At 41.1% G+C, this 13,283-nt stretch overlaps 2 protein-coding genes across 3 annotated transcripts in view; both read right to left on the minus strand.

Moving 5' to 3' along the window:
• Positions 1-576: 576 nt before the first annotated feature.
• Positions 577-10,294, minus strand: LOC138043593 (uncharacterized). 2 transcript variants are annotated; one of them, XM_068889943.1, is made up of 6 exons: positions 9,529-10,294; positions 8,417-8,577; positions 7,599-7,806; positions 5,136-5,327; positions 1,728-1,954; positions 577-1,040 (listed from the first exon to the last, which is right to left on the minus strand). In XM_068889943.1, exons 2-6 carry the CDS (start codon positions 8,510-8,512, stop codon positions 792-794), a joined length of 972 nt encoding a protein of 323 aa, XP_068746044.1. In that variant the 5' UTR covers positions 8,513-8,577; positions 9,529-10,294; the 3' UTR covers positions 577-791. The 2 variants fall into 2 exon arrangements, with proteins under 2 accessions (XP_068746044.1, XP_068746043.1); XM_068889942.1 differs by having other exon boundaries at positions 8,417-10,294.
• A 140-nt stretch (positions 10,295-10,434) lies between these two features.
• The window catches only part of LOC138043591 (nitric oxide-associated protein 1-like), an 8,983-nt gene continuing 6,134 nt past the window's right edge, over positions 10,435-13,283 (minus strand). Inside the window, exons 6-7 of the mRNA XM_068889940.1 lie at positions 13,099-13,283; positions 10,435-10,784 (exon numbers count right to left, since the gene is read on the minus strand). The exon at positions 13,099-13,283 is cut by the window's right edge and continues 53 nt beyond it. Coding sequence (XP_068746041.1) covers positions 10,495-10,784; positions 13,099-13,283 — 475 coding nt within the window. The 3' untranslated portion in view covers positions 10,435-10,494. The remainder of the gene's footprint in view (positions 10,785-13,098) is intronic.

Genomic DNA, 13,283 nt, shown 5'->3' on the forward strand with positions numbered 1-13,283 from the left:
AGCCTGCGTGGCCTGATGTTTTTTAAGGCCCTGTTAGGGGTTTTAGGGATAAGAGATAGCTGGCAAAATAATTTTAGGGATTAGCAATAACTGACAAAATAATTTTAGGGATGAGGGATAACGGAAGTTGCTTTAGAGATAATAACAAATAGCTTTGATTTCTCAACATTTCTCAGTTACCATACTTGCGGAGGATTTACGTCACTGGCGACTGGTAATGAACAGCAACGGGTTACTTATCGGTCCAAATTGAAGCAAGATGTCCAACATTTAATCCCAGGCTCTTTAATTCGGTCAACCGCTTGTGTCCTGGGGTGAAACTGTAGGGTTTTTTGTATAATTAGGTTGTCTATTAAAAAACGGGTCGCTTTACACTTTGAAGTTGCCTCCTATTGCAAAATTCCAAAGATAAGTAATTTTAGGGATAACAGTCTCAGTAATTTTAGGGATAAGGGATTTGCCTAATACAAGCAGTAGCTTCAAGTGAGTGAAAATTCGAACTGGTGTTGAAGCCAAGTAGGAATCGAAGTAGGGACTCAAAAACCACCCAAAGTAGTTCAATAACGGACTATCCTCGCTTGCTCGAGCAAATTTTAATGTAAAGGCACCTTCAGGATATAAAAATATTAATTCTTCGCTTTTTTTCAATTATTTTGTAAAAATGTTTATCTAAGAAATCTAGAATCACCAGTATTTTCCTAAAGAATGCGTGGTGCTTCAAACATTTAAAAAAAAGGAGATTTGCCAATGATTTACGGTCTTGTGTTTGACAACCTATCTTCCCGTTTATTTTAAAATGAAATTTCCTCGTGAAAACTTCTTCCACGAAATCTCCTGTAGTAAACGTTGCTATAAAGTCCGCCTCGGGTTCCTGTGGCTAAAAGCACCCCGTATAATGTTCCCTCTGGTCGAAGGGCTATGGCTAATCCAATCAGACGGCTTGATTTCAGTTCTTTGAGGGAGGCCCTGGTTGACCTGTTCAAATGGAACACTTTTCGGGCTGCCGACAGGGACCATACACCAAAGGGTTCAAAACACACCTGTTAACAGAGATGAAGAGACAATGACATTTAGCATATGCACCAAGTCATTGGCTGATTGACTGGAGAACGAACGAACGGCAGACCGACTTATAAGCCAACGAATTGGCGGCAGGAAGACCAACTGGAACCGACTACATGTTTGACTAAGGGTGATTTCCTCTTTTTAGAACTAGCCAGCCAAACTCGTCAGTTTGCAAAGAAAAGGCAACAAATTTGAAGGAACACTTGCACGATAATCCCTCGCATTCTTCTGGAGGAGGATATATCATCCACGCATGCAGTGTCTTAATTTGAAGCCTTTGTAGAGTTCCTGGTCTGGCCGGTCAGTTCTGTCAAATGGAAAGTGTCTTAAGGCTGACTTTCAGACCGCTCGAGTGACTGACTGATTGACTGACTTACAAACTGACTAAGTGACTAACGGCTGACTTGAAAACTCTCTGAAGGATCCCCCCTTCCCTCAGAGGGGGGGGGGGGCGACCAGTCAGGACTCATCGAGCCCTCTTACAAGATGTCAAGGATCTGTGTCCTTAATCAGTTTAAAAAAGGGAAGCCAGCTGTTTCAAACACCTCCATTCTTTAACATGCAAACAACTCTGCCGTTTTCTTGTGAAAACACTCGCAAAAAGGTGATAAGCGCCTATACAATAAAATTGCAGCGTCATATCGCGCCAACTTAACTTGTACCTTAGTGATTGACGTCTCCTTTTCCAACACTTTAGGATAAACTTCTATCGCAAAAAATCCACTTCTGAGCATCTTTTTGGCGGAAGGGTAAAGACGGTATACCGAGCTTGGGACAAGCTCTCTGTATTTACCGCTGGCCGAGAATTTAACTGTAGCATTACACTCTTGACTGAGAAAAGATGTCGCGGGCGCAGGTGATTGATCCGCGAGAACTGGAGGAGAACTGTCTGCAAAAGATAAAACAGCTGGTTGTAAGTCTATTTTATGATACGGAACGCTAAGCGTGCAATAATTAGGCTCCATGTGGTTAAAAAAGAAATCACATCGAATGCAACATCCAAAGAATTCAAAATTATCGGAATGCTCGATTTCGACGAACACCAAGAAGTGTCCCGTTTGAGTCTAAGCGGTGTCAACTACTCAGCAGAGTTTGCATAGAGGTTCGTGCTATTTTCAAGGTGGGTCGCACCAGTTTCAACAATTTCAAGAAACTGTACTATAATGAGTACTACAAGGATTGATTCGACAACGCTGTATCACGAAACAGTTATGTTAGGGTACCATGTGGAACAACCAGTATTGTTTAAGTAATGATCCGTGTATGGTGGATAGCAATAGTGGCAGCAATAGTGGCGGCAATAGTGACAGCCCCAGGCTGTCACGCGGGAGGTCGTGAGTTCAACTCCGGCCGGACCAACACTCAGGGTCTTTAAATAACTGAGGAGAAAGTGCTGCCTTTGTAATTACATCTGCAAATGGTTAGACTCTCTAGTCTTCTCGGATAAGGACGATAAGCCGGAGGTCCCGTCTCACAACCCTTGTTCATTAACTCTGTGGGACGTTAAAGATCCCACACACTATTCGAAAAGAGTAGGGGACAGTGTTCCCGGTGTTGTGGTCTGACCTTTCCAGCATGTGGTCGGCTTGGCAGAATTAGCTTGAAGGGCTTCTGTGTGAATGAGACCACAATTGTGTATAACAGCCAGAAGTCAGGCTACTTAGCCAAGTGCTGGAGCCTCACTCAAGACTCAAGACTCCTTTGTTATGCGGCAACGGGGCTTTCCCCACATAGGAATGTTATCATTTTTACACAGAGAATGCATAAACCTACAGGAAAGCCGTTAACGCAATAAAATTCATTTACAGCTCACTTTGAAAGGGTGTTTTTTTGTGTTAAAAGATTTTGACCAATCACAAGAGTTGAAAACAAAAGCCAAGACTCGTTTACAATTTTACATGTTCCCCACATACGATTTCTGCGGAATTCATTTAAACTAAGACCAGATGGAAGATGGTTGGAAAGTAAGGATGAATATAATACTGCTTTTATTAACTTTTGCTGTTTAAGCCAATCAGAAGTAAGTACAGACAATAGAAAAGTTATCACCTTTTTGCATACCAATTGAATTCCAACATGTTCGTTGCCGTTGTTGCTATCGTTCTTATCTGGACCGTTTCTTAATAACAAGATGCGCTCAAAAGATCCATCTAAAACTGGACGCACCTTATTTTGTCTTTAAATGCTTATACCTCAAAAACCAACTCCCGTGGCCCACACTTTTATGGCAAAAATGTTAAATTGAAACTCTTTGCAACTTTGAAAACATTATCTGGAGCGAATCTGTAACATAAGGGACTCTGAATCCGCTCCAAACGTTTTTCCTTTAACTTTGCCTAGAGTATTATCTTCCCCTGCCTATTACTGTCCAGCAATGAAGAGTGGGGCGTCCATGTTTTTAGATATAAGCGTTAAAAAACAAAATATAGTATGTTTAAGTGACTTTAAGGCCGAGATACACTCGGCGACAAGTCGCAGCGACATGTCTCTGCGACAAGTCGCTCCATGTGTACTAATTGCAAAACAAGTCGTTGCGACACGAAGCCTCTTCGCTGCACACGCAGTGATCTCGTATGAGGGGGAATGCGAACTAGTTTTCTAAATCAATATGGCGGACCACATGATGCTCTCTCATTGGTTCATTTATATTTTGTCGCAGCAATTTGTTGCCGGAAGTGTACACACGTTGCGACAGCGCTGCGATCAGTCGCACGAATTCAAACTGGTTTGAATTCGTGCAACTGATCGCAGCGACAAAATTCTGCCGCAGCGACAATGATTTTCACGAAATTAACCGTGTCACACGAGGCGAATTGTTGCAGCGACTTATCGCCTAGTGTGTCCCGGCCTTTAATAGGGACTTTACGATCTACGACGGCGACGTTGACGAAAACGTCACTTCAAAATATAACTTTGCACTATCGTAAGTTTCTCGAGGTTAGGCCATCTCGTTCGCGTCGTACAATGTGGGCGAAGTGTCCTAAAAATAAATTGGCACGAGCGGTTTCAGAGTAAAAATAGAGAATGATAGATTCACATTTGAATGCTCGCGTTGTTGTCAAAACCTAAAATTTGGTGATTTCACGTCGTTGTTGAGTGGAGTATCGCACGACCTTGTGCTAAAATGCGTGCGCACGTGCAGCACGATTACTTTTCCTCTTTTAACCAATCACATTGTTGTTTCGTGGCGTTCTCGTTGACGACCGCGTCGTAGATCGTTAAGTCCCTAATGTTACTATGGTGACCTACTTCGTCACTTTAATAAGGGAGCGTTCGATTGACCCTGTTCCGGAATAAGAATATGTGAAGGTAGGTCTAGCGTTTTGAAGCAACATTTTAACAAGTGTTTGACAATCTTAGGTGAATCTCCGTAAAAACAAAGGATTTCTAACTTCTATTCCGGAATATGGTCAATCAAACGCACCCTAAGTGAATCTTGTTGAGCAATAAATGGCGTTTCATACGATACCATAACATTTCCGTTAGTGAAAAAGTAGTCAAAAGTCAATCATCCTTAAGTTGGGGTTTTCGTAACTGTTCGTGGTTTTCTCAAGGATAAGTGTTAGGGGTACAGCATTTCTGGACGTTTAAGTAGAGGAAATGGGTAAAAACTCAAACCGTGGAGCTTTATTAAAAAAACTGGAAGGAATTTCATTATTTGCAATCTTTGACATAGCACAGTTAAAAGCAATTCCCTTCTATTAGCGCTAAACTCCTTAAGCCGGTGACGCACGGTTCAACATTTGTTGATCAACAAATGTTGCAGCTCTCGTTCAACAAATGCTGAACAGTGTGTCATGCGATGTTGAATGTTGCAATATAACATTCAACACGTTGAACGTTGTTGAATGATTTTGAACGAAAATAGAGACCAGCTCTATTCCGTTCAACACGTTTGTGCAACATTGTTCAACATGTTGCTGGATGTTGAACCGTGTGTCATCGACTTTAGAAACCCATTTCCGATGAACATCCGTTGCTCAAAATGCATATTCTATGGAAACACAATTACGCAAGGGAACAAACAGGTCGAGCTCAAAATTATTAGCGAACAATTGATTGAAGCTTACGGGCATGGATGCACGCGGCTCCTGGACACTCCCTTGCCTCCATAGACACACCCACACAGTGAGCTGACTCGTCAAGTGACAAACACACTCTGCGCCGGTGTTGTTGTCCTTCCTGACAATACTTTCTCCGGCTGCATTCACTCCAAGGACCCCACAAGCCCCATACAGCCAGCGGAAGAATGTTTAACGTATCTAACAATGTGAAGAGTTGGTTGTTGTTATTATTATTATTATTATTATTATTATTATTATTCGATTCTCTCCAGTTGTTCCACTGGGTAATGTTTATTGTGTCTCAGCCACACCCCGTAGCTTAGAGGCACAACACTTTCCGTAAAAGGTGAGCAAGGATGGCCGATAATTGTACATTTCCAAGGAAGTCAGGTACATCTTTGCAGGTATTTGCACCTTTTGATATGCTTCCAAGAGCACCAATCACGTGACTTTCGAGGCTCCATGAATTATTATTATTATTATTATTATTATTATTATTATTATTATTATTATTATTATTATTATTATTATTGATTAATATTTTATTTTGTTTTGTTTTATTTTTTGCGAGGGTAGAAAGTTCTTCGTAATTGCTTCTGTTTGTATACTTAGTAAATAAACGCGTCTTTCTCAACCAATAAGCCCAAAGTTTATCATTTCCCTCGTAAATAGGTCACTTGCTCAACCTTTCACTGATACAGAAGTCCGTTGTCCATTTCTTGAAAGTCCCCAAAATGTTTCGGGGCCCGAAAAGCCATTTTAAAAACCACGACCAGCTTCGTTTTGAAAGCCGGGTTTTGTTTTTTCAATGTTTTCAAGGTATAACAAAAAGCAAAATGATTATGAAGTTTGATGACTTCGTTTTTGAACGTCAAAGACCATCAACAGAGGCCCATAATAAAGAAGTGTCGATCTGCGATGGAATGCAGCCCAACGGTTTACGGTATTATCTATTTTTAGAACGGTTACTGTTAGGCCTAGTTTATACGTCGCGCTATCGTCGAATTTAATTCAGAAGTATTTATGACGACATTAATTGTGCCGTGGTTTTACGCGTCGAAATTAATGAGTCGAATTATGGTCGAATTTATTTCTCAGCCGGAATGCAATATACCTGGTCAGAGGTAAAAATTAATAATGTACGGAAATAATGTATGCATTCCATTCGACGCGAGGCTGGTGCGACGGATAAACTGATGACACTTTAAAGATATTTTATCCGTCTTCTTAAGACGGATAAAGCGTCTAGGACGAATGTAATTTAACAGATGAATTGAACTCGTTTTAGACGTCGCTTTATCGTCGAATTAAATATTTATTTTAAAGTAGGACCTGGAATTAAATTCGTCTGAATTAAATTCGACGATAGCGCGACGTATAAACTAGGCCTAATTAGATTTTTGGCGGGAAAACGTGGCGGCATTATGTCCCGTGCACGATCCATGATTTTGCATTAATCACCGAAGTGGAGGTGGCTACTGGTGGATATTATATATGGGACCTTTAGATTGGAGTATTTCCGTACTGAAGCATGCGCATAAGGTTTAGAGGCCGACATATTTCAAAGTGCGCATGCTCAGAACAGAAAATTCGTACTCGTAGTCGTCCTCGTCCTCCGATCTAAAGGTCCTTTGTAACAATCCCTCGGGCAGCTGCCTGGTTCGGGACCAATCAGGAGTGTTAAGTCTGATTACCATTAACTCTTGGCAGTTTGGGCCATGGCTAAATGAGAGAGATCCACGCTTCTAAAGTTATGGACTCCTGTCATCCATCAGCTAACGGAGAACCTTAAGCCCCGGCTACACGTTGTAACATTGTTAGAAGAACACGTCCCAACAATGTTATAAGAACGCTTCTAACAATGTTGGATACGCATACAATATTTTTGGAAACACGTCACTTTAGTCGCGCAAACTTATGATGGCGTATGTTCTGTTAACTCTGATTGGTCTTTGCAATACAACATTGTTGAAAGGGCCGTTACACGCTTCAATATTTGTTGTACGTTGGACAACATGTTTGATCGAAATCAAAACATTCTTCCAACAAAACATGTTGAACAAACGTCATCAAACATGCATGCTACACGTTCTGACATTGTCGATACGACGAATGTTTTGGAACAATGTTTCAACGTGGAGCCGGAGCTTTAGATCGCAGGACGAAGACGGACTATGAGTACAAATTTTCCGTTGTGAGCACGCGTACTTCGAAAAATGACGGCCTCCAAACCTTATGCGCATGTTCTGTAAGGAAAACTCGAACTTATATTCGTTCTCATCCTCCTATCTAGAGGTCTTTAATGACAGGCTCAATAACGTTGTGCAAAACTATTCACCTAACGATTACTTGCACTGAAATTAAGCAGGTTGCATTTTTTTTTATTGTGTTACATTTTTTAAAATTCATCCCAGCTCACAGAATTTCAATGGTACGACATAAAATTAACGAGGACGGTGCTATACTTACCATTCCTTCCCTCTCGTTTTTCGTCTGTAGCTTTTGTAGCCTCAGCTGTCCAATCAAAGAGCTCCATATCAGGCTGCTGATCCAATGGACTCGAGAACCATGTTTTTGTAAAAGAAGGCTGAAATTCCATACGAAGGGCGAAAAGCACAATCCCAAGAAGAACGCAAAGCAACGAAAGAAGCTTGATGAGAGGGACAACGCAGTTTTCCTAAACCAAAAAAACACTCGATCAACCGGCAGTAGAAAAAGGCTTGAGCTTGTGTTACATATAATTATGGCATTATTGAGTGCAATACAATTATATCGTTCAACTTCGCTTTAAAGCCCCCTTACTCTCGGCCTGTACAGGAATGTCTCATGACTTCAAAAGTCATTTGGCAGGAAGGACACTTTGAATGTTAACAAAACACGCGCATGCTCGAAAGCCCTGTGACTTTTCCAAGTTATTTTGAATTTTCGAAAGGATCCCTGAAATCAAGTCAATGCGACTATGCAGTCCCAGAGCAGTGGTGTCTCCAAGAGTTCCACACTAATCATCTCTAATGGAGAAAAGATACTTGGCGATGTAAATGTAGTTGTGTGAAGACAATTCAAAAGGGAAAACAGCTCACTTCCGGTTGCCGTCCGCGTCTCAAAAATGCGTGTGCTTAAGTTCCCTAATTCTGAATAAACGCCGCGGCGTGAACTGGAGAAAATAGCTTAGGGTGGGATACAAATATAATCGCCGTAATCGTAGCCGATTTTATTTAACAGGGACACTTTGAAGCGCGCAAATACAAATATATAATATCAATAAATCTCTTGGGCTACCAGCTTACCCCACTTCTCTTTTCCACAGCTGCTTCTTGAGCGATGTAAAATGCGATAATTTCCGAGTCCGGACCGCTCGATTTTTCATTTGACCCCACGTTCATGTCGGCTTTTCCAACGCTTTATGTCTGAAGGAACGTCATTAAATATAGACTAGAGCTGTATCATCCTAAAATACATGATAAAAAGGCATGAGCTGTGTTCTAATCACAGTTTACATTTCGACTAGTACTTCTTTCCTTTCAGTGTAGCTTAAGTAGCTTTAAATACCCTTAAAACGGAGCACTGATGGAAAGAGGGGGGTAAAATGAGCGCACCGTCGGCTTCCTGGAAGAATACCCTCTAGAGCAAGGTTAAAGGAATTACCGACGTTTTATAAGGTGTACCTTTATCTTTACCTAACGGGGACATAAGTTCCAGTAAAAATAATATTATTCAAATTATCATCCCGCCAAAACTTGTAGAAAAAAAAGTCCGAAATTTGTCCAGCTTGTTAAAAATTTCCACAGTCCCCAATCTTTATTCCAAAAAAAATTCCTGCCCATAGCCTGCCCTTATGTTACTCAGCTGAAATTGTTTCGTTAGGGTTTTAGGTCGTACATTTTAACCTGTTTAGGAAAAAGAAAAAGAAACAAAGCAATTTTGTTGTGGTATTTTTAATTCAGGGTTAGTTTCAATGATAGAACTAAAACTAGACAACATTATTTTTTTCGTACTCTCGGGGTAATTCTCAAAAAAATGACCAGATATTCTGCTAAATGACTGTAAACTGGACAAGAAAGCATTAATCATTTGGTCTGAGATATTTATCAATATAATATGCAAGAGTAACCACAACTTGCACAACGACGCAGGTTTGAATTTTGGATAACATAGTCGAGCGATTTCATTTTTCTAAAAGTGGAATTCAAGTGATTTTCGATCATGAAATCATGACGTAACCTTTGCCGATACTGTAGCAACTAAATTGCGACTGTAAATTCGAAGGACAGACGATCTCTTCGGGGTATCTTTCTTTCAAGCTTGCACACATTAAACGTTATGAATAGTTACACAAAGGTTTCCCGACAAGGATGTGTATCCTGAGACAACCCTCTTACATAAAACACCAAAACCTTACCTTGCACCGAAGCAGCTGGGTTACCAATTTCAGGGAAAAACTTCTCCACAAAAAGAGATCTGCGGTCGCAAAATTCACTGTTGTTTCTCAAGTTTCAAATCGCGCTTGTTCCAAAATAAAGGCTAACATATGTACTACCTGCTTTGAAGTCATATGTCCTCACACACCACGTGGCTTCAATTATTTAATCCATTGTTAATTTTCTGGTTGCATTGGGGCTACCCGTAAAAAGCAGATTACCGAATGAACACGCGACATGTGATATCAATAAGACCAATTCAAAGGGAGACTGGTTACGATTTTCGTCAGACTTCTAGCCCAGGGCTCTCTCGAGTTCCAAGTTAGAGAGGAATGTGGTCTGACGTATCTTCAGGGCCCAGATTTCTAGGTAAAAAAACAAAACGAAGCACCAAGAACAAATTTCTTTGCGGAATGTAATGCCAAGAACAATCCCTTCACTTATTAACGCGGCTTAACGATGGTAACGAACGTGGTATTGTTACCAGGACAGGCCACAACGCCACGGACTGCGTTGACTGCGAAGTGTGTGCGTTACTCCTTATCTGTGAATAGAGTAAAATATCTGTGAATAGAGTAAATGAAAAGTCCTCTTCCTGTGCCCAGTTGTTCAAAACCTGATTAAGCTAATCCTGGATTACAGAAAACTGAAACTGCAGTCTATTTTCTGATCAGAGAAAGTTTCCACAAGAGTTTTGCAATTGGCCTTCAATAAATGACAGGATTTTTGCTTTCCTTCGGCATAAAATTACCTAACAAGGTTAAAGCTTTTTTAAAGGGCAAAATTCAAGCCTCGGTTTGCATTTAATCGCGGAATAGTCTTAATCGCCTTTCGAACAACTGGGCCCTGATGTCATTTCATATTTTTTAAGAATTGCTGCTGTTGCGACCAGTTAGCAAATTTTATTTAGTTTTCAGTTGAAACGATCTCTGTACATTTCACTTCTTTCATTCTTTCAATTTTCGGCCCAGAGGTAAGGGCATTCCAAACGCCCCGGATATTTCCGGGGGATCACTCGCAGCACTCCGCTGTAGTAACTTCTTATCGGCAGCCCTGCTTCGCTTCTCCAATTTAAGTAATAGTCTTTGTTCCTGCCTTATTCTCTTTATTTCCCGAACCCACTGAAACTCGCCGACAGGTTGGCCTCGGAGCACTTTAATTAACTGAGGGTTTCTTTTCCGCGTTGCCTCGTATCGCTCTGTAGAAAGGTGTCCTTGATATCTTACTCCACGTGAACCTACAAAACACAAGAAAGAGGAGGTAAATCAACCAAGAATTACGGCGCAATGACGACGTCAAAAACTACAGCCACAAGAAACTTGATCAAAAAAAGATTCTGAATCAGAGCGATCAATATTTAATCCACAATACATGTACTTCGACGCTATCACAACGTCTTCATCAGCCGAGTGGCAAATTTCATTATCGGTCAAGTGATTGTAATCCACATGATCATTCTAGTTCGCCGTAAACAGGAGGTAGGTCCTGGCCCCCTACCCCTGCTAAGTGTCGGACTTAATTCCTTTATGAAAAACGTCTTGTATTGTGATGTCATGTTTCAAGCCTTACAATGTTCGTAAACGGCTAAAGTGTAGCGCGTCTACTAAGCCCACCCTACTGATCTTCCAGCCTCTCCCATCCCTCAGATTCTACGACGAGGACGAGAAAAAGTACGAATTTTGACTGGCAGTTTTTAGCGAAAATACTTAGAAAATGTATAACCCGTACGATTAATCTTACTCTTTGTTAGCAATATAGGTTGCTCAGTTATTCTTATTGCTGTTACCTGGGTCTTTTTGCTGATCGAAAAACGCTACCGTGTTGTTGACTTGTTTTGACACGAAGCACTTTTGCAAAACCTCGTTCTAAAGTGACGACGGTATCACGTTTTTCTCGCCAAAATGACGCTGGTTTGAGCGCGCTCACTGTTGTTGTAAGAGAAAATTTCGTACTCATAGTCGTTCTCGTCCTAGAATCTAAAGCTCTCTAATACTTGACCCAAGCAATGCGCTTTATATGACAGACAACGCTATGTTTATTTTCCAGAGAGGTGTGATCTTTAACCTATGATAACTTTGATCTTAGACAGCCATTAGGCTTATGATGTACAGTAACACCATGTGCGCTAAAGGATCTCTGATGTCTTTCGGATAGTCCTCGTACATGTGGTAGCCTAAAATGTGTGTCCTCTTCAGTGAATTCACTGCAACCGTTGCTCCCCCGTCATGTTTCCTATTTTTTGCCGGCAGGTTGTACGTCCACTCCGGGTAAACATTCATGCTAAGATCAGCTCGCACATGCTGGTCTTCCTTTTTTTTTCTCCTTCTGCGTCACCAAGTTTGTTTCCCTGTGGAGGTGGGTCCGAACCACAGATCGCTTGTGTTCGAGATGATGATTAGAGGCAAAGTTAAGGTGCTGGTTTTTATGGGTCTTCTTTCTGTACACCGTAACCTTTGTCGTCCCATCGTCCTTCACCTGTGCGCAGGTGTCTAAGAACGGTGTACTTACATCTTTCTCCACTTCAGACGTCAATTGAATATTACCATCAATAGAATTAAGATGGCTTGTGAACGATTCTACTGCATACTCATGTTATCACGGTAAAAGTGACGTCAAGATATCGTAACCATAGAGACGGTGGATTGGCGGCTGAGTTGACGTTCCATTTCGTATGGAGCGGTTTTCAATTGAGTGTCGAAAGTAATCAGCGAATTTCTTTGGTTTTGCATTACTTCACTCAGTGATTGGTTCAAAGTTTTCGCGCCATTTTTTCAACCAATCAGAAGTGAAACCAGAACCAATCGTGGCTTGCGCACGCACATTTTCCCGCGCTTGTGTCGGCTACGTGTAATTACTTCGAGTTTTGATTGGTTTACTGGATTGTCTTCCTCCTTTTTGATTGGCCAAAGTAATTACTTTGGTTTTGGTTTTGCGACACTCGATTGAAACTCACTCGATGGGTTGAATTTGTTGGTTCTTTATTCTACTCCGACTGAAGAGGTTTTTTCCCGGGTACGAAAGGTTTTCCCTCCTCATTAAAAACCAATGTTTGGTTTGATCTGCTTGATTTTATTTGAATTGGTTTTATTCGATTCAATTTACAGTTGTCCAACTAGTAGAACACTTTTTAATCGGCGATGTGAGCTTGCTCACTATCCAGACACCATTAGATCATTGAAGTTATGAGCGCTGATCAATTCAAATATATCGTATAATACACCTGTCATATATTCTGTACGTCATGTGAATCCATCCTCTAAGGATTTACCATGAATTCACAACGTAACCAGCTCCCAATGCAGTGGCTTGATAGCGTAATTGGCTGAACAATGCACCGGCAACGCTGAGGTCGTTTTAAAACCTTAATTCCCAGACTTTCATTTCGCTGTTGCGGTAGCACTCATAACTGCCATGATCATTAATTTTCAAGACTTAAATTTTCTCCAAAGTCCAAATAGATGACTTTCATATATATTTTGCACTTCATATAATATGTAAAGACCCAGTTTAAGGTACCGTGTGTCAACGCTCCAACTATTAGCATGACTAACCTCTCCTTGTGACAATAGTAGGCAGCATAGCTGGTTCTCTTACGTCAATTCCTAAGCCATTAGGTGTATGAGCCCTAACTGATACTAGTGATCCGCTTCCAGCAGTCACAGCCACCCAGCCCAGATTAGATAGCACCAAATCAGCCGCACAGATATCCCAACCAAGTCCTTTAACAGTGAATTCT

Source organism: Montipora capricornis, chromosome 3 (assembly GCF_036669925.1).
Source record: "Montipora capricornis isolate CH-2021 chromosome 3, ASM3666992v2, whole genome shotgun sequence".
Taxonomy (NCBI): Eukaryota; Metazoa; Cnidaria; class Anthozoa; order Scleractinia; family Acroporidae; genus Montipora; species Montipora capricornis.